General features: G+C 39.2%; 1 protein-coding gene across 1 annotated transcript; it reads left to right on the top strand.

Annotated features, from left to right (window-relative positions):
* The first annotated feature begins 772 nt into the window (after window positions 1–772).
* pptc7b (protein phosphatase targeting COQ7 b) lies at window positions 773–24,567 on the top strand. The gene is made up of 6 exons (XM_015602893.3): window positions 773–1,379; window positions 10,543–10,722; window positions 14,848–15,046; window positions 22,443–22,566; window positions 22,667–22,796; window positions 23,316–24,567. The coding sequence occupies exons 1-6, from the start codon at window positions 1,178–1,180 to the stop codon at window positions 23,372–23,374; spliced, it is 894 nt and encodes a 297-aa protein (XP_015458379.3). The 5' UTR covers window positions 773–1,177; the 3' UTR covers window positions 23,375–24,567.
* Window positions 24,568–25,654: the final 1,087 nt, after the last annotated feature.

The raw sequence follows: 25,654 nt of genomic DNA, 5'->3' as shown, positions 1-25,654 counted from the left end.
AGAAAAACGTATACATATACACTTACCTATACGTTACCTATGCGTTAACATGTAAAATCTTATTTATATATTATTAAATATAGAGTTACAATAAGAGACTTTTGTTTTGTATAAAAGTACCCCATCCCCTTTCTCAATACTCCTAAACCTGGACACAAATAATGGTTATAATTAAATAATAATTAATTTTAAAGTAATTGTAAAAGAGCACTAGATATTCACAATTTTAACATTCTGTGTATTTGCTTTTTATCAGCAAATAAAAAATCTAATAATTAATAGTAAACATCAAACATTTTTGATGGCTTACAGTTAACAGCTGTGCCTTGTAAATGTTAATTACTTGAACTTCTTGCTCTCTTAATGTGTTTAAGAGCATCAGTTGTAAAGAGGTAGAGTTGGTACACAGTGAATAGCCCTTTTTGACTATTTCTTTGCATAATATGGAGTTCGGTCAATCCGAAAAATTTCGAGAAATTCTGAAAAAGTTTTATCCTCCAGTGCAGTCGAAAATCGACCATCAAAAACGTTAGAAGGATGAAACTGGCTCTCATCAGGACGGCCCTAGGAAACAAAGAGCAAGACTCTAATACATCTGTATGACCAGTATTCATTTATAAATTAAAGTAATAAAGTAATATATTACAAACTTCAAAGAAAAATTATTTAAAATAATATTACTATTGTTTTATTGTTTCTTTGTTTTTGTTTTTTTTTATTGACACGCCCCCAAACGCTCTGATGGCCTGGAGCCACGTGACGCGAGTACCCGTATGTCCCGTGTACTTTTGCTCCTGAACGCGGCGGTGTTTTGTTTGCGCGAGAGTGCGGCGCGTGAAGATGTCGGTTGTGGGGGAGCACCGCGAGACCGGCTAGTGTTTAAAACCCAACGGAGAACCGGACAGAACCAGTACAGAAGCGGGACAGCACCGTAGAGGACGGGCGCGGGTGGACTCCACTTCTCTGAGCCGGAGTCGGTGTAACACGATACGGGGACAGACCTCCAGGCTCCCAGGCGGCTGCTGTGAGTCTCTCAGCCGGGCTGAGTGAGGGTCAGCCAGGCAGCAGACTCCTCCACAGACTGCCTCTCCACCTTGTGCTCCGGAGCTCTATGCCGGCGGCTGGCTGCCGGTGGACGCGGGCTCTCGGTTAGCGGCGCGTCGCGGAGACAGCGGGGATGTTGTCCGTGCTTTCCTACGGGAGGATCGTGGCCAGGGCCGTGCTGGGTGGACTGTCTCAGACCGACGGCCGCGACTATAGCCTGATCACGGCCAGTTGCGGCTTCGGCAAGGACTTTAGGAAGGGCATCCTGAAGAAAGGGATGTGCTACGGGGACGACGCGTGCTTCATCGCCCGCCACCGGTCCGCGGACGTGCTGGGTGGGTGGACTGCGTTCATTGCTTACTTAACTACTTAACTTGCCAGAGGTTCCTATACACCTACAGCTTTTATTAGTTTGTTACCTGTCAATCAATTAACTCACCTGTGAGCCTAATTCATTAATTAACTCAAATGTCAATCAATTAGCTACGCTGTTTATTGGCAGGTTCAGCAGTAGCTTTGTCAGGTAGTTCTCTCATCGTCTGCTGATTAGAACCATATATGTAGTCTAGCTACCTTAATTTCTTCTACTGTGTGTTAATTAGACGAGCTTAAATAAAATAAAATAAAAAATTTAATCATATTAACTAGCTTAATTGTCACGTGACATCAACAATACCCAACAATAGTATAGTATAGATGAGTGGAAACAAACCAAACAAACAAAAAATTGGGTGCGTAGTACTAGCACATATATATAAATATATATACACACAACACAAAAACATAATGAGTAAATGCACACACTGTATGTTAGAGCTTTCTAAGAGAATGTTGTTGGTTAACAGCTACACATAGTTTGTTCTGTCTAAAAACAACAGTAACTGTTTGAAGTAGGTTAGCTAACTCTGGCCTTACTTCTCTCTCATTTACTGATTAAAATGAGTCATATTTAGTTGTAAACAGCTGGTATTTAAGCTACATTAAGCATATTTGCATAGTATTATAGTGCATTCAGATACAGCCATTATAGCTAAGGTCATTCACAGAATGATGATTGACCTTCAGGGTTAAAGTGCCACCAGCATTGCATTGCACCACAAACAGACACACACACTCTAGCACACACACATACACACACAGTGTGTTTTCAGTGTGTTTGTGTATGTGCAGGAATCACCCTCACCTGAAATAACCTTACTTTTTTTTTGTTTTAACCATTTAATACACCTTTTAAGTTTATTCACAAAAGATGTAGCCAGATAACTAGGTTTCTAGTGATCTTGGTAAAACTATCCCCAAGCAGATGGCTGAGGGTGCAGGGTGCAGTGTATAGGGTGTAGTGAGCAGCCTGTGTAGGAGGTGACCTTTCACCTAGATACCTAGAGATCCAGCACGAGCCCCTGCGGCCACAATAACGTGAACACGCTTGATAATTTTAAGATTTAGGTAGTTTAATAAAGTGAAACACTCAGCTAAACAGCGTATTTATTAGTTTTAATGATCTAAGCTGCTATACCAGCATCATATCTACTCACTTCATTTGTAAACACAGCTAATAACCCGGATTGCACAGGAGTATCCACTATTAAAACCGGATTAAAAACTAAATGCATGCTCAGATATCGTTATCAATCTTCGAGTCGAACTTTGTAGAAGCGCGTGGTTGCTTTTTATCAAGAGCTTTGCAGTGTTTTGTATCGTAAAGGTCAGAATGGTTGAGCATGGAGGCAGCCATATTACAGCTCAACCACGTTGCAGGCTCGCACATGCGCACATCCACCAGCTGCTGCTCGTGAATTAAGAAATGAGCCTTTAAAAGAGCTTATTTCCATGTTCAGACCTTTTTATAAAGATTATAGACACCTTTTATCTTATTCAGACCCATCATATCCCACTTATATAGTTTAAAATTATGTATTATGGTGAATTAATACAAAACAAGGGAAAGCATAAACCATCTTTAAACATAATTATATGTACAGACGTTTTATTAAGATTGTAGACGCATTATCCATTATACAGCCATATCCTGTCCAAACTTAGATTGTTTAAAGGGATGTTTTAATGTGAATTAGTACAAAACAAAGATCAAAATTAAGCATAAATAACCCCCCTTTATTATATTAATAAACAACCACATGTTTATTAAACCAAGCACATATGCATGCATACAATTAGTGAAATAAAGGGTCGCTCAATACATTCTTTTATCGTATCAACAATATGTTTATCGAGTCATCACTGATTAAAGAGCACTGATTGTACTGTACATTTTATAAGAAAGAATGTAAAAATCTGTTTAATTGAACAAAGTGCAGCAATTGTTTTAACATAAATCATTGGATTATGCATGACAAAGTATCTGAATAGGAGTTATTCTGCCACTTCTGGTAAAAATAATGTGTATTATAGTATTATCTTTAATGTGCAAATATTTTCCATATACGTATTATTATTTTACAAGCACATATGTACAAATACTTAGCAGAATAAGAACTAAAATGGTGACTTTTATCTTGGCGCTTCTTTAAATGCAGTCAGGAACAAAAGGGGCTTTTGTGTAGCTTCCGGCTCAAGTTTCCTTTGTTATGGAGCCATGTGGGGGAACGAAAAAGCCGGCTGTTTAAGGCCCCCCACCCCCCAGTTCAGCTTCCCCAGTCTATTTTGTCTGTCTGTCTGATTATCTGATTATTAAGATACAGGTTTTGTATCAAACACATTGTACCATGACTTAAAGTAATTAAATATAATTTATTTAATTTGCCTTATGTTACAATGCTGGGGTAACAGTGAACACACTTTTTTTTAGTTCTGGGGCTAAGAATAATGCACGTTTGATTGTGCCTGGAGGATGCCAAAGGGAGCTCTGCCAACAAAGCAATTATTAAAGCTAAGGACTGAAACAGGAGCTGACTTAAAATAGCCAGTACCTAATCCATTAAAGGATGCTGGGATTTTTCTGTATCATTAAGAAATCGGACGGAACTAAGGAACATATTCTGAATATCCAGTCCAGTCTGAATATTCCAGAGATTTTTTGAGGAACCAGGAATAGTAACAGTTTTGCTCTAGCCTTTTCTTTTATAAATAAATAAATAAATATGCACTACCTGTGAAATGTTTAAGAGCACATCTATTATAAAATAGTCCAGTAGCTGCATTGCTGCATGGCCCAGACAGGCTGCTTTTTATTTTATCTTTATAATATCAATGACATTATTACTGCAGATCTTCACCTGTCACACTAACTCTAATTTTTCTCTTCTCTGCTGAAACTGAGATTTAGTTAAATCAATTTAGCTGAGCTAAAGCCTAAAGCTGTTGTTTCCATGTAGGTCAGCCAGACGTCTTCCTGTAGCAGTTTTCTCCAGTTTCAAACCAAGAGTCTTTTAAAGGTGTAGGAAACAGGACTTGCCACTCTCTGGCTTCATCTGTAATTTCTCTAAAGAAAAAACTTCTTCTTTTAATAGTTACAGAGTTCATTTCTATTTTTATTTCCATTTCTACTTACCAGCTCTAAGCTGATAACCAATAATGTGGTATCTTTAAAAGAACAACATGATATAGATTTTATACAATTGTTCACTAGACCTGAAGAGCTTAATTGGCAAAAATAGAAAATAATAGGGGTGTTCTGAAACTTTTGCCTAGTAGTGTATATAGATCATTTTTACTCCAGTCCTACATGTCCGAGTGTTGATTGGTGGTTCAGACCTTCAGGAATATTAGAATCTGCTGATTTATTAAAGTGAGTGCTGAGTGTCCACCCATTCCTGTCCAGGTTGTAAATCCTGCAGCATTAATGGCGTGTCGTCCGCTCTGACCTTTTTTATTAAAGTGTCTGATGTACTAGTAGTCCAATTACCCTGATGAGTCTGGCAGCCACCTCTAAACCTTAACGTCTGATAGACCTTAAAAGCTTTACTCTGAAGAGAAACTCCCGATCACATCCGGGATCAGCAGCGCTACAATTACAGTAATGAGCTGCTGCTTAAGACGAGGATCAGCCGCCCACAGGTTCACCTCTATATACACCTCAATTGGTGCTCTCACACGCCGTTGTCACAACATAGATCACGATGTGGGTCTGAGGTGACAGGCAGCTGAAAGTTCATCACAGGCTGTGTGTGTCTGTGTGTGAGAGCCCATTAATATGAATGAGCTAGTATGTAATTTTTGTCTATTTAAAAAGCAGCAATTTTACTTTATTGATGTTTTATTTATTAAGTTCAGAATATGTAACAGCTTTCTCAATATTTGTCTCAATATTTTAAATCAAAAAATGTACCACAAAACTAAAGCATGTTTAGTGCATGCATATAGACTGCAAACGCACAATTAAAAGTAAATACAGTGAATAGCAAAACAAATATAATCACAATCACAATATATATATAGTTTTTTGTGTCATGATACATTATATCTCACCACTAGATCTTCATCTATAAAAAAAAGTTTCTTGCTCTTTAAACGGGTATAACTGTGTTATAATGCTATTATATAGTCTTCATATCACTGGCATTATTTATTTATACATTTTTTCAAAAGCATCACTGAAGCAAGTCTGCCACTAATAGGGCTGCACAATATATGTCAGTTAAGGCAATTAAATCAAACACGTCATGTTGCGATGTTTTGATTCTTAACACAAGAAGTAGATACACAGCGCTGTCTCTGTGTCTGTGAGTGACAGGCTGCTGCAGCCTGAGAAGCTCGAGGGGCAGGCCTCCATCCACATGGTTGGGTATGTGCTTGTAAATGTGAGCACGTGTTGAAAGCTGTGCATCTCAGTCAGTTTTCAGTTGTATTATTCGCCCTTTCAGACACCATATAAATGCCTGGTTAAAGGGTCAATTATTGTTGTTTTCCTCGTGTTTTGAGTGCTCGACACTTGACCTGTAAATTTTTTCCAATATTGTGCAGCCCTATCCAGTAATGATCTCTCACCAGGTGGCACACTACCCAAATCTAGCGTTGAGGTGAGAGCCTTTTTGTAGGGCCGTGAGGGAAGCTCTTTTACATCCCCTTGTAGAAAGTCTCTAGGAAGTGTCTAATTAGACCACCTGTTATTTACATATCTGACTAAGGTATAGCACCAACATTGGTTGAACTTTTGCCCATAAGGTCTTGTTTCTAGCATGTGTGCATGTGTGGAATGAGGCCTTTGCTTTTGTGCAGGGCGTCTGGAATCCCGTCCTCAGTAGTGTTTATACTCTCTTTACTGTGGCAACCCAGCCTGTACCACCTGGTTTTGAGCTGCCCGGGTTTGTTTTAGTTGTGTGTGTGTGTGTGTGTGTGTGTGTGTGTGTGAGGAGTGTGTGAGTTGTGGAAACAGTGGATCAGTTCCTTGTATGGTCCTCCGTGTGGAATCTATCGTGTGTGTGTGGTGAAGAAATGTTTTCTAGGAAAGTTCTGATTGTGATGAGTCCGACCGCAGTCTTTACAGGAATGCGGCGTCCCGCCTTTCTCCTCTCTCCGCCTGGTCACGATGACCCAGTGTGTGTACAGCCTCGGTAGAAGATCTGATCCTGAGATTCATGTTCTTTGAAGTTAAATAACATTGTAAGATTTTTTTTTAACAATTTTGGCCCATACCAACTAGCATTTCTATCCACCCAGAAAGAAATCTGATCTTCTGTACTCTCTCTCAGACTTTGTCTGCTGATGGAGATGCAACATGACCTACTATATTCTCTCTCTGTCTCTGGCTGCTGATGGAGAAACAGCATGACCAACTGTACTCTCCCTCTGACTCTGGCTGCTAATGAAGAAGCAGCATGACCTATTGTAGTCTCTCTTAGACTCCGGCTGCTGATGGAGAAGCAGCATGACCTACTGTGCTCTCTCTCTCAGACTCTGGCTGCTGATGCAGGAGCAGCATGACCTAGTGTACGGGGTTTAAAAACTAAACTAATAATCAAAAATCTGTGCTGTGTTTTTAAAAAATTGATACAGAATTAAAAATGGGTGTCTTACTACTTAATTATATTGGTTATTTCTTATACCCCTGCTTGTTTCTATGTAGTTAATGCAGTTGCTGAAAGAGCTGTACAATATATAGGCAAATTTTAGAGTAAGAATGCATGTTCCTTAATTTCGCTAAATATATTTTTCTGTTTTAAAAGTGTCTAGTGAGCGCTCTGCCCTTTGTGCTCAGCTTGAATGTTCTGTAATCCGTGTGTAGTGAACCTCAGTCTAGAACTGATGCTGCAAATACATTTTCTAACGTGATTATATTGTAATGTTGAGTTAATTATAACTAGAGTTTCCGCGTGCATTGTATGTTATGCAACGATGCTGTGTATGGTATGCATAACTGTCCTTGTTGCATTGCTTATGTGACAGAGCTGCATAGCTTTGTTGCATCACATGTGTAACATATGAACTGTGCTGGTGACGTCTGAGCGGCTAAAACAGTTCGAGGGCCTTTTCAGATGTTGTGAGAAGAGCAGCTTTAAATAGAACCCTGAAACCTCTACTCTACTGAACCCTGAACCCATCTGCAGCCTCAACTAAAAAGTGCCATGAACCAGATATTAATGGGAGTTTAACACAGTTCTAGAGAGATGAACTGTGCAGCTCCACCAAAGATACATAGTGCAGTAGTAGCCTTCTGACACATTTTTTTTTTGTTTTCCTTTATTATGGACACAGGTATTTTTAACTTCCCAGCAGACATGATAAAGCACAAATTGACTTAAATTAAGCTAGTTATCTTTCAGTATACGGGGTGTGCCATATCTTATAGTTTGCAATAATATCGCCAAATGTTTTGACACAATAAAAATCCTCCATATTGTGTTATCGCGATATTCTTGAAGCCAGTCTGTTCTGTATTTGTGTTGCTGTTAGCTTTATTTACTCTTATTTATTTTTATTTTTATTTGCAGTTTATATGCATGCACTTAGTTTTGTAATTTTTATACAATATCAAAGTCTTGAAAAGTAACTGTTTAGCAAATAGACATGTTTGTAGATTTTTTTGGTTATTGTTTACTAAATGTAGGTATTGTTGGAGTAGTATATGAATGAAAAACCTATATCTTTTTAAAAATATTTTTTAGAGCCAATATTTTTTGACAAATAATGATAATTTTGATTCCTAAATAAACAAACTTTTAGGCTAATGTATAAGATTGAGCTGAGTTCTGATTGGCTGTCCTGTGTTTTTCTTCATGCACAAATGAATCCACTTCGTCCTGAGTGGGTGAAGTTAAACTGCTGTGATTTTTATTTGGACATTCGTTGGAGTTTTATCGCTTATTATTAAATTCGTATTATTTAGACGGTACCTCCTGTGGGGAATGGGTCCTGTGTGGGATTTGAGTGTGTTGTGTGTCCGTCCTCAGGTCTCTGGGGGTCTGTGGGGATCTTCCAGGGTCTGTACTGTTCCTGCTCTGGTACACTTTATTAAATGTAATGAAGAACTGATTGTTGAGTTCTGCAGGGTTGTTATTGAAAAGGTTATTATCTTCAGTCTGATCGTACTGTCTGTTGCTCCTCTCCTGACCTCAGCTCTGTTCTTCAGCAGCCGCAGTGACGACAGATTACACAAGCAATTCTGAACCTTATAAACCTCAACCAGTCTGCTGACGTTTGTTTATTCTACAGAACAGAAACGACCGAAGTATTCTGTACATCGTTTTTCTTCCTTTCTTTCTTCCTTTATCCTCTTCTTTCTTGCTGTTGTCTGATCTAGTTTTTACTCTCTGTCTCTGCTCTTTTCTTCCTCTCTTCCTCTTAACTCTGAAATTTAGAGGATGCAGTAGAAGCTGCTCTGTAGGTGCTTTTGAGTCGTCAGTAATAAGGAGTCCCAGCATTTTCCTCTATTTCAGCATTTCACTCTCTCAAACACTTATTCTCTTTCTAGTTTTCTCCTTTCTCTTTCTCTCTTTCTTTGTTTTTTTTCCCTGTGTTCTTTCTATTTCTGTTTTTCTCTCTCACTTTGTGCGCACTCACCTCTCTCTCTCTCTCTCTCTCTCTCTCTCTCTCTCTCTCTCTCTCTCTCTCTCTCTCTCTCTCTCTCTCTCTCTCTCTCTCTCTACTTCTGCCTTTCTCTCTGTTTTTCTCCCGTTCAATCAAATTCTTTGTTTCTCCTTTTTTTTTTTTTTTTTTTTTTTACTTTACATTTTCTCTTTCTCTGTTTTTCTCCAGGTCTCTTTCTTTATCTCTCTCTCTCTCTCTCTCTCTCTCTCTCTCTCTCTCTGTGTGAGGGATTGCCGGACACTGAAGTGTTGATTAATCATGCTGAGATTCCCGCTGTAGCAGAACTGACTCAGAGGGTCATTTATTCACAGCTCAGCCTTGAGCTGCAGGATAGAAGGAGCAGATAATTTGTGTTCTTTAACAACATCCACTAAAAAAAGCCCAGAAAACACTAAAATGCTGAAATGTGATTTTATCACCGTAACGTTAAAGAAAGTAATTAGTAATAAAGGAATGGTTTGTAGATGTGTAGCAGTTGTGGATAGTCTGTACTTGCTTGTAAGTGTGACCTTGTTAGTGATTGGCTGAAGTGAGAGAACTGGTTTTGGTTCACAGTGAAACATCTGCTTTATTGATGCATTGTCTCCATACACACAATACACATCTGGCCTGATTACCATCACAATGCTGGGTCATATGCAGGATGTGTAAGTGTGTGTGAGGTATTTTTTATTACGTAGGAACAGCTTCTGTCTCTAAACCCCTTTAGACTGTTATGCTTTAAGTATTATATCTTTAATCTAATCAATGCTGAGTCAAGGCCTAATTATACTTCTGCGTCAAACCTACTCCATAGCCTACCCTACGGTGTAGCTCGACGTGTATCTCTCTAAAAAATGTAAGTATGTGTTGCAGACTGACGCAGCTGTGATTGGTCCACTGGGCCTTGTGTTTCCCCCCACACAGTCCCGCCTTTCATGATTTTAACTGCAAAGAGACGCAGAGCCACTGATCTACACCCGCAGAAGTATAAACATGCTTCACTGCGTGGATACAAGTAGGCTACGACGTTGGTTGGACGCAGAAGTATAAATTGGGCTTCAATCTCACAATTACTTTTAGGTGTTCTTAATTATTATTTTTTTAAACAGTTCCTTTCTATTTGTTTGGGCTGGGAAAGCATTCTATTTACGTTAATGGCATCTAGCTGACACTCTTATTCAAAGCGACTTTTAAAGTTATTCCTAGAGGTGGGTCAATGTTGTGTTGGGGGTCTTTTCCAGGGACGCTGCAAACCAACGTTTTGAGACCGACTAAGTATTGATCCTTTGGTCTGGAAGATTTGTTTTCTACAACTATAGAAAATGTTTAGCTGAGTGAACTACTGTAGCCTTTTTGTCAGCTCCAACCAGCCTGACCACTTATTCCTTAACAAACAGGTCAACAATGGGTGCAACTTTAAAATATATCATAGCTGAATGCTGCACTACTTTACTTTAAAAGGGTGTCCACAAACATTTGGACGTTGTATTGCGTAATAAAATTGTTTATTTTTCTTTCTCTGTTTTGCAGGTGTGGCGGACGGCGTGGGTGGATGGAGGGATTACGGTGTGGATCCGTCTCAGTTCTCTGCTACGCTGATGAGGACGTGTGAACGCCTGGTGAAGGAGGGTCGCTTCACCCCCACTAGCCCAGTGGCGATCCTCACTTCAGCCTACTACGAACTTCTACAGAACAAATTGCCCCTGCTGGGTAAGAACACACACACACACACACACTTTCTTATTCGCTAATAAGAAGCAGCATATGGTGACTCACTTGTGGCTTAGTTTAATAAATAAAGAACATGTCTGCAGGATGAGTCAGTGTGTGTGAACACTGTGATGCTGGACATTCCTTCTCATCCATCTAAAACAAACCCTCAAACCTGTTTCTGTTCCATGAAGGAATTAGTGGATGATTCACTGTGTTCGGTTGCTTTGGTCCTTAGAAATGTCCAAGACTGCATATTAGAAACTGATCAAAGACCTTCCCTCAGCTCGGTCACCCAGATGCCATATATTAAGCTTATAAATATGAAATGTACTTTTGCTTTTTGGAATCAACCACATTTAAAACACTGAAGTTTCAAACACCAGCTGAAACTTATTTCCAATGGTGAGGTGCAGTTTGTAACTGTTGCTTGTTCCGTCACTGTGTTGCAAACAGAGTTAAGAAATTTCTCAACTTTATGCAAATAAATTATGACTAAGTGAAGCGGCATGCTACACTGATTGGCTGAACAATTTAGTTTCTATCGTGGTTCATTTATATCCCATACAGTGTGGGCTTTCAACATGATTAAGAGGATTATACAGTAACTGCAGTTTATTATTTATCGCCTTTTCTGTTTTTCATGTATTATGTCACAAATACAAGGAAATTTGGACAAAATTAAGCGTGGAAGAAACTAATGGATAGCTCGGTAGATAACTTACACTCACGGAACTCACGCACAACTGCATGAACACGAGACAAACATACAGCATCACAAGGGACTTGTTGCCTGCCAGAGCGCTTCCTATATGAAACCATTGAAGATCATCACCACTAGGGCTGGGAGAAATGGCAAAAATATTGTCACTATATTATTGTGATTATTTTAAGAAATTATCACGATACACAATATTTACACAGACAGATTAAATCCATTAGTATTGGCAGGTTCTTAAAAACTGCAAAGTAAATATAGTGATTTTTTTTTTTTTAACTTAAAATATGCTGCACTGATTATTATACTAATATTATACTTTCTATAGTGAAATGTGAAGTTGTTCAGTGTGTATTCTAAGCACCTATTAAATCCACAATAAACTCATATAAGATGTGTACCGTTTACCACAATAACAAATCTATATCACATTATTATAAAATATTGATCTTTTCAATAAACATTTTTGGCTGGCCACATATTTGCGCTGAATCTCATCTTTACCACACTTCACTCAAACCCTCTACTAGTTAAATTTAGGTAATCAAAAGTCCTGTTTGGTGTGTAAAATTTAGCATCTTTACACTGGAGCACCAAGGCTAATGCAGTTAGCTAAGAAATAACAGTATCTGGTATCCCAGCAGTTAGCATGATGATTAGCGACTTTAGGCCTGCAGTTAGCACCATGCTACCAAACACATCTTCCCTGATTTACTGCAGTTGGGTTAAAGGGGATGAATTGCGTAAATGTGATTGTGTGCCAGACTATTCCTTTAATATTTTATAGTGCCATCCTGACCAACTTGAGCCGGACAGAATGTACCTCAGCGGTGAATGCAGCAGTGCTCGCTTTGTCATAAAAACGAATAGCCGGAGTGACTGAAACTCTAGCGTAGCGGCAGGACGGTATTTCTGGCGGGTCAGTCTGTACACAGTTTGTTTTATGGGAGATACCTGACCCACATGCAGCATCACATCGCTCAGCAACCCAGCTATTTACTCTTCCACATACAAAATAATGCAATAATGCAGTGATACTGATGCTAACATTGGTTCTAAACAGCCTCTAGTCCCTAAATAAGAACAATAGCCAGGTTTCTGGCTCCTAATCGTGTTATAACTGGGTTCTGGTGCCAATAAGAGAGATTATACTGTTGAATTTCCGGTTACCATTAGAATAGATGCAGATATACATAAATTCAGTAAACAAAAAACTGTCTCATTCTGTAGATAGTAGTTGAGATCTTGAAGCTAATCTGAAGAATAAAGCATTAAAAAAAGTGTTAAACCAAAACAGGTGCTCTTATCTGAAAGTCTCGCTCTTTCTTTTCCTGGGGCAGTACTAATGAGTGCCAGTTTCATCATTACAATGTTTTTGTTGGTCTTTGCTGTGACTGCACTTGAGGATACTTTTAAAGTTCTTGAAATTCTTCTTTCTGAATTGACTAACCTTTATTTTTTTCTTTTTAAATGCATTTGTTTCTTTACTTATTTGAGTAGTTCTCATAATCTGGATTAGAACATTAATCAAATAGAGCTATTCACTGTATAGCAACTCTACCTCTTCACAACTTTACAACTAATGCTCTCAAACACATTATTAAGTGGCAAACTATATAAGTAATTAACTCTTGACGAGTTCAGCACAGCTGTTAACTGAAAGCCTGAATTTCAGGTGACTCTACCTCATAAAGCTGACTGAGAAAATCCAGCCAAGATGTATAAAACTCTCTCTATCTAAGCAAGAGGTGCTACTTTAAACAATTTAAAATATAAAACAGATTCTGGTTTATCACTTTAATACTTTTTAGTATTAATCTGTATATATTTAAGCACTGCCGCTGCCAGTTCTGGTTGCAGGGTTGTTTCTGTTCCTGCTGAAATGGACCTTGCATGTTTTTGGCGAGTTTGACATTTCAGACTCATCGGTCACTTTTCAGAAGCAGCCTGACATCAAGGCTTTCTAGGGTGAGGCGGGCATGTTGTTGTGCCATGCTTTAAGTGTCAGTGTTATTTTGGGAATGCATGCCTGATGCCCGAAAGGTCGGTAGGTGACCGTTCTCACGCAGGTTCACTCGGTCACGGCCGCTGTACTGTCAGATACTCATGCAGTGTGCAGGCGTGATTGATCATGTTCAGAGATATCAAGTTACTGAGTACAAATACTTGGATCTCTTACTTTCAGTAGAAATGTTGGTTATCGTTACTTTACTGGAGTAATTATTTTTACATTTTCACACAATTATCTGAACTTTCTACTCTTTGCATTTTAAAAATAGGCTTTTGTTCCTAATGGCATCCCCCCCCCCTTACATTACTTTTACTTTTATACTTTTACTTAAAGAGTAAAAAGCTTGAGTTAAGAATTCTTTAACTTCTACAGAAGTATTTTAAACTCTAGTATTTATACTTTGACCTACAGAGTAATGAATAGAGAAGTGTAGATGTCCCAAAGCAATTGTTCATATAATCTAACCTTCAGAAATGTTTTATCCTAAGGGACTTTAGACATGCCCAGTGTCTATTCTGTCTAAGTTGTTCACAGTGTTGGGCATGTTACTTTGAAAAAGTTATTAGTTATAGTTACTAGGTACTTCTCCAAAAAAGTAACTGAGTTACTCCACTATAATAGTAACTAGCTGCTAACTATTACGTTACTTTTCGTGTTACTCGCCCCCGTTACCCCCGGGGTTAATAATTGGTTAATAATAGTAAATAAGGTTGTATGATATTGTGTTTGGTATTGTGTGATGAGATGTGCTGGTGGCGTGTAACCGTGTCCTTTCAGAGCTGTGTGTCATAGATGACTGCAGATACACTTGGAGGACAATTAGCAGTGGAACATTTGGCTCTTTGATCTTCAGAAAGAAGATATCCATGACCTTTTCTTCTCTATTTCTTTCTCTCCATCTCACTCCCACACTTTAATAACACTCTGTACTTTTTATACCGTCCAAATCAAATTAAATCCAGGGTTGTAACTTGGGTTGGCATAGGCATAAACGGTACAGCTAGCAGTGGGAATGTCTGGTCAGTATAGAAGAACAAGATAAAAATATAATATTCAAATATTCAAATTAAAAGTATTCAAATTATCCATATTTACAGGAGAGAGAAATTAAACATTTTAATATTTTTTTTTTATATATAAAATATAAAATGCTTAAAACATTGAATATTTGAAAATCACTCCCTTAATATTGTGTTGGTCCCCCTTTTAATTTGCTTAAACACCTCTGTTCTATTAAGTCCTATTGACTCTAAAAGACCTTCTCCACGGTCACTGAGCATCAGAAACTGGGGGACACACCCAGTATGCAAATATATTGTACCAGAAGCCAATAGAAAAGGAGCCACTGGAAGCAGATCATCAGTGTAACTAATTAAGTTATCTCTTCTCTCTGCAGGAAGCAGCACGGCGTGTATCGTGGTGTTGGACCGGCGGAGTCATCGGATACACACGTGTAACCTCGGGGACTCCGGCTTCCTGGTGGTCCGGGGTGGGGAGGTGGTCCACCGGTCAGACGAGCAGCAGCACTACTTTAACACACCTTTCCAGCTTTCCATCGCCCCGCCCGGCGCTGAGGGAGTGGTGCTGAGTGACAGGTGGGTGTGGTTTGAATTAGGTTTCTACCAGAATTAAGTATTCCCCAAAAAATCCCCAATTTGTAAGCTAAAATAAAATGTATAGACAAGTCTTCTTAAATAGTACAAATGTAAGCAATAATAGTTTTAATGAAAGAAGTACTGAAAATGTCTAAAAATAATGTAAGTTGTACATGAGAGAGAATTTTTTTGGTAATTGTTCAACAACTTACTATAGTAAATTAAAGGAACAGTCAGTAGTAAATCTGAGAGGGTGAGTTTGTGAAATGCCTACAGAAGTCGCATTTTCAAACACTGAATACACTGAGTTTTCTACCCCTGATGTGAAGCTCACTCAGGTTGCCAGCTTGACTTTTGTGTTTAGTAAGTGAATATGAGCATTTTGGACATTGAAATGTACATCTCTATTACACTTGTGGTAGTGGGCTTAAAAATGACCCAGCTATAGTTAGCAACCTTACTGAAGCTCAGTGATTACCTGTTCTGCAAAAAAATAGCCAGCTCACCCATATCAACGGCTGCAGCAAGCTGTTGTGTTCTATACCTGACGAACCTGAATGTGGAAATGGCACTTGGTTGTAGTTGGATGAATGGTGGTGGGCGGCAAATTTTAAGGCCGCAACCCACACAGAGTACCATGACTTGCCATACATCTCAAATGCGAACATGCTGAAGCTCTTCTGACAAGAGATTCCAGAGCTTAAAATTAGCATGTTTTCTTAATATCTGATGATGCATTCTAAATATTTTATGAGTTACATATCTAATCTGGTCACACAAAGGATGCATTTTATTAATAAATGTAAACAGAATCTGGTCAAAGTAGATCTAGATATCATTCACAAAAGAAATGCATGTTTAATGTCAGCTATGAACAGGCCCAGTGACTGTGGGGACATTAGTCTAAAAGAATAACAATACAAGGTTTTAATTTCTCCTCTAAATGTAATAATGTTCTGTGTAGTAATGAACTCAATCAATTACAATCAATCCTGACCTTTTCAGAGTCAGTTACGATTGAATCGTGATGCTCTAATCCGTATTAAACCCCTTTAATACTCTGCACTGTATCATCACTCTTACCTCACCGCTGTAACCAGCACCAGCGGTGGGTGGAGGTGCAGGAGGTGGAGGAGGTGGGGGGGTTAGTGCTGGCAGTAACACAGGCTCATGTGTACAGCGAAAGGAAACGCCCATCTGGGTGTGTTCCATCTGATCTAGCTCTGGACCCGCCGTCCAAATACTTCCCGGGAACACAGGAGAACACCTCGAGGACATGCTCTTCCCTTTAAACTGTAAATAAGGGGGTAATACTTAATAAACGGATTAAGCACTCAGGCGGAATCAGGTCTCTGCAGCTCGTCTTTTTAACACTATTGAGGATCTCTCTTTATCACTTCACCTGAGGTTTGGCTTCTGTAGATTAGCACTGTGGAGCTGCTAGGATGTTTACATACATTGTATGTGGTGTACAAAAATATTGGTACACTTGCATGTACATTGCTTCTGAAATCAAAGGTGTTAAAATTTATTTTGCTTTTATATCCATGGAAAAATGCTGCAAGAGCGCTGAAAAACCTTTTGAGGAGCTTAAACTAATTTATATCTATATAACTCAAGAATTATCATGCATGTTGATTATCTCCAATTATTCTGCTCCAGTGAGTCCTATTCTATTGGCAGTATTTATCTTTTTTTTTTTTTTACAGCGACTAGACAAATTGTGTATGCGCAATTTGATTAATTAAATTATTGTTGAAAAGTGTTTTTTAAATAGCATACTAGAGAATGGACGTCCTTTCACACATAAAAGCTACAGAGAGTATCTCAGTAGATATATTAGATTTGCTTCTATCAGAAGCCTGCAAAGAACTTTTTATAAAACAGTGATTTTAAATATTTTACACTTTTCCTCCTGTAACTGAAATACAAGGAGGGTTATTAATATACATGAAGGATCTGTCCTCCACCCTTTGCTTACGCCCACTGGTTCTCCAGCCTAACCTAGCGGGATTCAAACAATGCAACTGCACATCATTTCATAAACTAAGCAACACCAGCAGATGACATGTCTCTCCAAACCATCACTGATTGGTGGAAACTTCACACTAGATCTCAAGCAGTTTGGACTGTGTGTCTCTCCACTCTTCCTCCAGACTCTGCTCCCTTGATTTACAAATGAAATGTAAAATTTACTGATGATCAGTGATGGTTTGGAGAGTCATGTGATCTGCTGGTGTTGATCCACTGTATTTTATTATCAAGTCTAAAGTCAGTGCAGTTTTGTTTTCCCGCAAAATCATACAGCACTTCATGCTTCCCTCTGCTTACGACTTTTATGGAGATGCAGATTTCATTTTTCAGGAGGATTTGCCACACTGCCCACACAGCCAAAAGTACCAATTGGTCTTATATATAATATATAATATTAAAATTATTTAATCACTGATTTGCACTTTTCAAAGATATTGTAATTTTTTGAGATGCACTAGTGTGTGTGTGTGTATATAGTACTTGGCTGTTGTAGCCTCCGTAACCCCTCTGTTAGAAGAGCTCATGCAGGTCATCAGTAGCTGCTCTGCTGATTATTAAAGTGCAATCAGGCCAGTTATTGTGAAATTTGGCCTGGCAGCAGTGGTCCAGCCGCTGGACGTCCTTGTACAGAGGTGACGGACGGAGAAACGGAGAGAGTGAGTGGGCTATTCCTGGAGGTTCCTGGGTTGAGCGGCTCCTCTGATTGGTGCAGATGGTCAGCTGGGTCTGATTGACCACTCTGCTGAGAGTTGGCTCACCGGTCTAATCAGTGCAGTGCGTGCCAGTGTTTTCATTTTCTCCGAAAGGCCAAGCGAGAGCCATGTGACTCCATCCCCTCACTGCTGCTGACCTGCCAGAGGCTCCCTGCCAAAACCCAACCATCCAGTCAGAACACTATGGTCACAGGAGTTGTTCAGCCCAGCCAATCACGGCTCTGTGTATGGAATATTTCCTTTATCCCGTCTCCCGGCCGGAGGGGTGTCTCTCGCGCTCCTCGTGAGCTGCTAAAATTAAGCAGGACCTTTTTAATGTTTAATGTTGTGGAGACATTCTCCCACAGTGTCAGCCGAGACCAGACTTCAAACTTCAAACATCTCACTGTTACACACCTCCTGACTTCTGTCAGCTGACTTCTTAGTTTCCATAAAGCAGAACATGTCAAAGAGAGAGAGGGGAAGAAGAAGAAGCACCTTTTTATTTTCAGCACTGTCTCCATACAGTCAGAGTGGAGTAGAGAAGCAGTTTGAATATATATATATATATATATATATATATATATATATATATATATATATATATATATATATATATACACTGCTCAAAAAAATAAAGGGAACACTCAAATAACACAATATAACTCCAAGTAAATCAAACTTCTGTGAAATTAAACTGTCCACTTAGGAAGCAACACTGATTGACAATCAATTTCACCTGCTGTTGTGCAAATGGAATAGACAACAGGTGGAAATTATTGGCAATTAGCAAGACACACTCAATAAAGGAGTGGTTCTGCAGGTGGGGACCACAGACCACTTCTCAGAACCTATGCTGTCTGGCTGATGTTTTGGTCAGTTTTGAATGTTGGTGGTGCTTTCACACTCGTGGTAGCATGAGACGGACTCTACAACCCACACAAGTGGCTCAGGTAGTGCAGCTCATCCAGGATGGCACATCAATGCGAGCTGTGGCAAGAAGGTTTGCTGTGTCTGTCAGCGTAGTGTCCAGAGGCTGGAAGCGCTACCAGGGGACAGGCCAGTACACCAGGAGACGTGGAGGAGGCCGTAGGAGGGCAACAACCCAGCAGCAGGACCGCTACCTCCGCCTTTGTGCAAGAAGGAACAGGAGGAGCACTGCCAGAGCCCTGCAAAATGACCTCCAGCAGGCCACAAATGTGCATGTGTCTGCACAAACGGTTAGAAACCGACTCCATGAGGATGGTATGAGGGCCCGACGTCCACAGATGGGGGTTGTGCTCACAGCCCAACACCGTGCAATACGCTTGGCATTTGCCAGAGAACACCAGGATTGGCAAATTCGCCACTGGCGCCTTGTGCTCTTCACAGATGAAAGCAGGTTCACACTGAGCACATGACAGACGTGACAGAGTCTGGAGACGCCGTGGAGAGCGGTCTGCTGCCTGCAACATCCTTCAGCATGACCGGTTTGGCAGTGGGTCAGTAATGGTGTGGGGTGGCATTTCTTTGGAGGGCCGCACAGCCCTCCATGTGCTCACCAGAGGTAGCCTGACTGCCATTAGGTACCGAGATGAGATCCTCAGACCCCTTGTGAGACCATATGCTGGTGCGGTTGGCCCTGGGTTCCTCCTAATGCAGGACAATGCTAGACCTCATGTGGCTGGAGTGTGTCAGCAGTTCCTGCAAGATGAAGGCATTGAAGCTATGGACTGGCCCGCCCGTTCCCCAGACCTGAATCCGATTGAGCACATCTGGGACATCATGTCTCGCTCCATCCACCAACGTCACGTTGCACCACAGACTGTCCAGGAGTTGGCGGATGCTTTAGTCCAGGTCTGGGAGGAGATCCCTCAGGAGACCATCCGCCACCTCATCAGGAGCATGCCCAGGCGTTGTAGGGAGGTCATACAGGCACGTGGAGGCCACACACAATACTGAGCCTCATTTTGACTTGTTTTAAGGACATTACATTAAAGTTGGATCAGCCTGTAGTGTGTTTTTTCACTTTAATTTTGTGTGTGGCTCCAAATCCAGGCCTCCATTGGTTAATAAATTTCATTTCCATTGATGATTTTTGTGTGATTTTGTTGTCAGCACATTCAACTTTGTACAGAACAAAGTATTCAATGAGAATATTTCATTCATTCAGATCTAGGATGTGTTATTTGAGTGTTCCCTTTATTTTTTTGAGCAGTGTATATATATATATATATATATAATGTGTATGTGTGTGTATATATATATATATATATATATATATATATATATATATATATATATATATATATATATATATATATATATATATATATATATAAATAAAATATATTCACAACTGTCAATTGACTGTACATTTGAAGTTTTCTAGGCATTGTAGAGGCTACTGAAGGCTGATTTGACTCAAACGTTCCATTTTCCCTCAAAATGTCCTTGTAAATGAGTGTGTTCAACAATCCCTGACAGAGTTCTGGCCATATATCTTAGCATTCCTGTACCTGTGAGATCAAGGTGTTGGGGCCACACAGTCATTATTTTTTGTATAATTATTTACCTTTAGTGTTTTAAGATTGCATCAAGCCCAAATTTGACTAGATTAGCTGAAATTCCTAGGACTAGTTTGAAAAGTGGACAATTTTTTATATATACTGTTTACTGCGCAATTTCAATGTCAAACAGTGTCCCTTAATAGTTTTCATGACTGTAATATAATCTATGATGTAGAAAATAAGTTAAATAAAGAAAAAAGGTGTTTTTAAACTTTTGACCTGTACTTTTGTGTGGTTTGGAACACCTTGTGTATAACAGCGGACAATTTCCCAGCATTTATCTTTTTTGTTTTGTTTTAGTAATTAACGAAAGACAGTAAAGACTCTTACATGTATAATATATTTGGGCTTTTTTTTCCTTTTTTATAAATTTTATAATGTTGCTGCTTTTGTTTGGGTTTAGTTTTAGTTAATTTTGGTTAATTTACTACAGTAATGACTAAATTATTATAGGGCACTATAATTGTTATGTCTAATATATTGTGACTCATGGTCAGTCTTTTACTTGTATAATTATAATTCTTTAAGCATTACATAACATTACGTGAAGTGTATGTGTCAGAGTAATACTTAAAGAGATTCAGTCAGAGTGCCATTACCGTGCAATACTGGCACTCTTCTAAAAACACCTCTCAGCCAATCACAATGCAGGGTCAGAACTAACAGTGGTAACTTTGGTATAATAGAAAACCCAGAGCAGCTGGACACTGTGAAGAGAACATCCTTCAGCCTTATTTTATTGATTATAAAATTCATTACAATAAAATGAAACCTCTTCAACGTCTTCATATTGCCTACAGTATATATTGCTCAATGTGCTGCACATGTTCTTGGTGACCCCAGATCGTCCAGCACTTCTGAAATCATCCCTCCTGATCTCTTCTCCGTTCCTCCTTCACCTCGTAAAGCACCCACTACACCCCCCCACCTCCTCCAGGAGCATGTGGAGGTCTTTAGGTCTCTGAGCTCCTGCTGGCCGGCGCCCACAGCTCTGGATCAGACGGAAACTCTGCATTAGGGCCCGGTTCCAGGAAACCCAACCAACACCACAGACTCGGGCCAGAGATCGTAACGGGTCTGGACGACATGTCTCTCACCCAGGGTGTCCAGTTACTATCCCCAATCTACACACACACACACACATTCGTCCTCTCACTGTGCCGTGGTGAACTCCTGCCCTGCTGCCCTGCTCACACACGCCAGCTGGAATTTCAGGCCAGATTAAGTAGTGCTACTTACAGAGGATTAGCTCATTGCTTTTCCTCTGAAATGCAGGTTTATTCTTTGTACAGATAACTAGGCCACATGTTCGTATAAGATGGTCCATTTTATTACAGAAACATACAATTATTTTACTGAATATTTAGAATTATTCACCATAATGAAATATAAATTTTTTATTGTTTAGAAATATTGTCAGGAATATAAATAGAGATGTCCCAGTCTGATCTTTTGAATGGAATCAGGATCAGAGCTGATCCAAGCCTGTTTAAATGGATCAGGAAATGCCTGGTTTTAAGCTCGATTCTTTGTTTTTACAGCAGTGCTGCTGCCGTATTAAAGCATTTATTAAAGCATAAATAAATGAATGGAATATATATATAATATGTAATTTCTTTTTACAAATTGCACAGCAGTTTAGTATCTGCAGTGTTGCTTTATTTAAAAGGTGTAGCATTAAAGTTGTATTAAAAACCAAGTTTATACAAAACACATCTCTTTAGGAAAGTTTATACCTGCTGATCTACTTTTACTTGGATTCTTTATTTGATTGGATGTTACTCATTATGTTCTTTTTCCTTATTCTTTTTACATATATTTAAAATGTCTTAAAAAAAATTTTAGCCCCCTATTATTCCTAGTCATTTTTAGGAGCTGTTTTTACCTGCATTTTTCTTGCTTTTATGCATGCTTGTTTATGCTTGTGTTGCACTTTGAGTTTTTAGAAAAGATGCTATATAAATAAATTATAATGATGATTAATATAATAAATAATTAATAATAGTAATAGCTCCATTCTAAAATGTTTGTTCATTTGTTTTTAACACCATTGTTTCAACAATATACATTTTATAGTTTTATTGATTAAATTTGACTGACTTTTCTCTGTGTTTCTCTCAGTCCCGAGGTGGCAGACAGATCCTCATTCGATGTCCAGCTTGGCGACATCATCCTCACGGCGACCGACGGCCTCTTCGACAACATGCCGGACTACATGATCCTGCAGGAGCTCAAGAAGCTCAAGGCAAGTTGAGATATTAGTTATTTTCTCAAGAAATAAAACACCCAGGTCATTTCTACAACCCAGTAATTAATTTTTTTAATTTGTGGTTTCTTTCTCACAGAACACCAACTACGATAGTATCCAGCAGACGGCGCGCAGTATTGCAGAGCAGGCACACGAGCTGGCCTACGACCCAAACTACATGTCCCCCTTTGCCCAGTTCGCCTGTGATAACGGCCTGAATGTTAGAGGTAAGTGTAAAAGGAATTTCTGCAAGCATTTAGGATGTATAGTGTAGTGTAGTGCTGGTTCTCAGTTTCAGAAATAGAAATCAGTTAAGACACAGTGCTTCTAAAACTTAAACACTTTAACACTTTCTGTTTACAGAATAATTCTGCATGTGTTCCTGTATGGCTTTAATATAGTCTTCAATATTAAATTTTTAATTAAATTAAATTTACAATGTGAAAAATCAAAAAGAAAGAAAACACATTAAATGAGAAGAAGAAGTGGGTCCAAACTTTTGAATGGTTCTGTTGTTGGGAAGTTGGTTTTGTTTGGGTTTGGAGGTGAGGGCAGGTGCGTAAATTGAGAAGATACTCCCATTTCTTCCATTTCAATTAGTAATGCTCAGGATTTAAAAAAACATCCTAAAATAATACTGTATTTAAAACGATACGATAATGTATTTCCCAGAATACTGAGCACCTCTTTTAGCTGGCCACTGATTTATTGAGTTTTAATCTGATTATTTTTTTATTGATTTGCAGGAGGAAAGCCTGATGACATCACGGTGCTGCTGTCCATAGTGGCAGAATATACGGACTGAGCATGCTCACTGGAGCTGGTTGTTTCTGGTCCTTGTGTCTTCCGCCTTGGCCTCCCTCCACCCCTCTACTGTCGTTCTGTCCTCTCCTGTCGCTCTGCCTCCTGTCGCTCGTGTGGACCCGTCTCTCCTTCCCCCATTCCTCTGCATCATTTCATCGCTTTGTGACTCTGAGAATCTCTCCAGCCAATCAGTGGAGGAGGAGGAAGTGGACGGCATGGACCGGTCGGCGTGGGCGGATGGGATGGAGCGTTCTATAGGAGGCTATTTATGTTGAATTCATGACCTCCTCTTTGCCCAGGAGGATTATGGGAGCATGAGTCACCGGCTGGTCTGCGTCTGTGTTGTATGTGATTAAGTTGTAGGCTTGGGAGATCTGCTGCTGCTGCTGCTTCTGCTGCTGCTGTCGGGTTCCGAGCAGCGAGAGGGCCATGCTTTATCTAAAGGTGCTTCTACATGAGGTTGCTATTTTTATGGGAAATTGGGGATGGTGGTGTATGTTTTTATCATTATTTTCCTCCTTTTTTTTTTTCTTTCTAGATGAAAGAAGTGAATGTGAGGTGTGTTAAAGCTGTGTGTGTATGAGTGTGTGTAGAAAAGTGTCTCCAGATTTTGCCCTTGTATTGTAGAGCTGCACAATATATATATGAGAGAGAGAGATAGAGAGATACTGTGATTTGTACGGTTTTCCAATTATAGATTCGATCGATTGTGATTGAGTCTTTGAGTTCCTTGTGGAGGCATGTCTATTAATCAGATCTCTCACCAGGAGGTGCACTACCCAATAGTAGCCTATGAGAGCCTTTTTACAGTGGCAAGACCCAGCGTCCAATCAGAGCACACCTGTAATCATTTACATATTTATATAAGACCTGATTATATGCCTATATGAGTTTATTGATTAGTGATGCGCTAGATACGGATGTCCTGATCTGCTAATCATTTAGAGTTATTTTTAAATATTTTTAATAGATTGTTTTAATTTGTACCAGCTGTTTAAAGTTCAGTTTAATTAGAGCATTTGCTTTTAACCACAGTGTTCAGAGCGCCAACTATACTGAATTGTAGCTCAGTTGATAGCACAGAGGAGAGGAGAGTTCTCAAAGTAAATAAAGAAGTTTATTTCGAGTTTGCAGCGCGGAACTATTTTAAAATGCAGCCCAAAAAACACCCATAATATATATATATATATATATATATATATATATATATATATATATATATATATATATATATATATATATATATATATATATATATATATATATATATATATATATAGTGCATATTGCCTGTATTGTGCAGCTCTACACTTTTACACGTTATTTTTTTGTTTGTTTTTTTAATCTGGTATCAAGCCTTTAGTATCAACTCTGTGGTGGGGTTCTTCATGCATCGCTTCATTTGGAACAAAGACCTTTTAAATATACCCTTATTTTTTATATACCTAGCACAGAAAGTAAGAATATGTGTGTGTTTGGTAGATTTGGTTATTATTTACAACTTTGTTGTAACTTGTTGATATTGATGCAGGTTTTGAGCTTCTGGTGCTCCACCTGGTAGGTGTCAAGAATGGGTATCATGCCACTAGGGCTGCTTCGATTAGTTGATATTATCGGTAATGGGAATTTGTCGACTAACCGTTCATTTGTAACAATACCGCATTACACAAAGTGCTGGGGACTCCAGTGTTATTTGCAGCCCTACATGCCACTTTTGACTTTTCTATATTATTATTTCAGAGAATTTCAAGGACCCAGGAAGATCCCCAAACACAGTCAACGGCAGAATAAACCCACGTACTTACACATACGCCCTCCAACAGTATCAGATTTATTACCAAGAAACATTGTAATTTCTGTGCTATGTTTATAGCACAGTTTATAGTACGGTTAACAGTACTGTTCAGTACGAAAGTGTATGTGTGTATGTAGGGGTTTGGATGTGTGTGTATGTAGGGGTTTGGATGTGTGCGTGTGTATCTGTAGCAGTGCAGCATTCTTCCAGCTTAGCGCTGGTTTAGCCTGTAAGCCAGTGGCAGGTTAATGTGTGGAGGGCTGTGTTGGGTTGTTTTCAGTGTCGCTGGGTTTGTGGAGGCGGCTGAGACTTTTTGACCTACTGACTCTTGACACTGACTCAAGCTTTAGAAGCTTCAGTCGTAGTTAAGACTATAATTAAGGTTAGGGTTGCATAATATTGGAAAAAATTTACATTGTTTTCCCGAGGAAAACAGCAAAACAACAGTAATCGACCCTTGAATCGGGCATTTAAATGGCTTTTTAA

This window comes from Astyanax mexicanus, chromosome 20, assembly GCF_023375975.1.
Source record: "Astyanax mexicanus isolate ESR-SI-001 chromosome 20, AstMex3_surface, whole genome shotgun sequence".
NCBI classification, from domain to species: Eukaryota; Metazoa; Chordata; class Actinopteri; order Characiformes; family Acestrorhamphidae; genus Astyanax; species Astyanax mexicanus.
This window is presented reverse-complemented; position numbering and strand designations above follow the sequence as displayed.

Bases quoted from the DNA above. Each gene is read 5' to 3' on its own strand.
- pptc7b (XM_015602893.3), top strand. From the start codon at position 1,178: ATGTTGTCCGTGCTTTCCTACGGGAGGATCGTGGCCAGGGCCGTGCTG. The intron at 15,047-22,442 runs GTGGGTGTGGTT...TGTTTCTCTCAG, and splicing joins GGAGTGGTGCTGAGTGACAG to TCCCGAGGTGGCAGACAGAT. The intron at 22,797-23,315 runs GTAAGTGTAAAA...ATTGATTTGCAG, and splicing joins TAACGGCCTGAATGTTAGAG to GAGGAAAGCCTGATGACATC.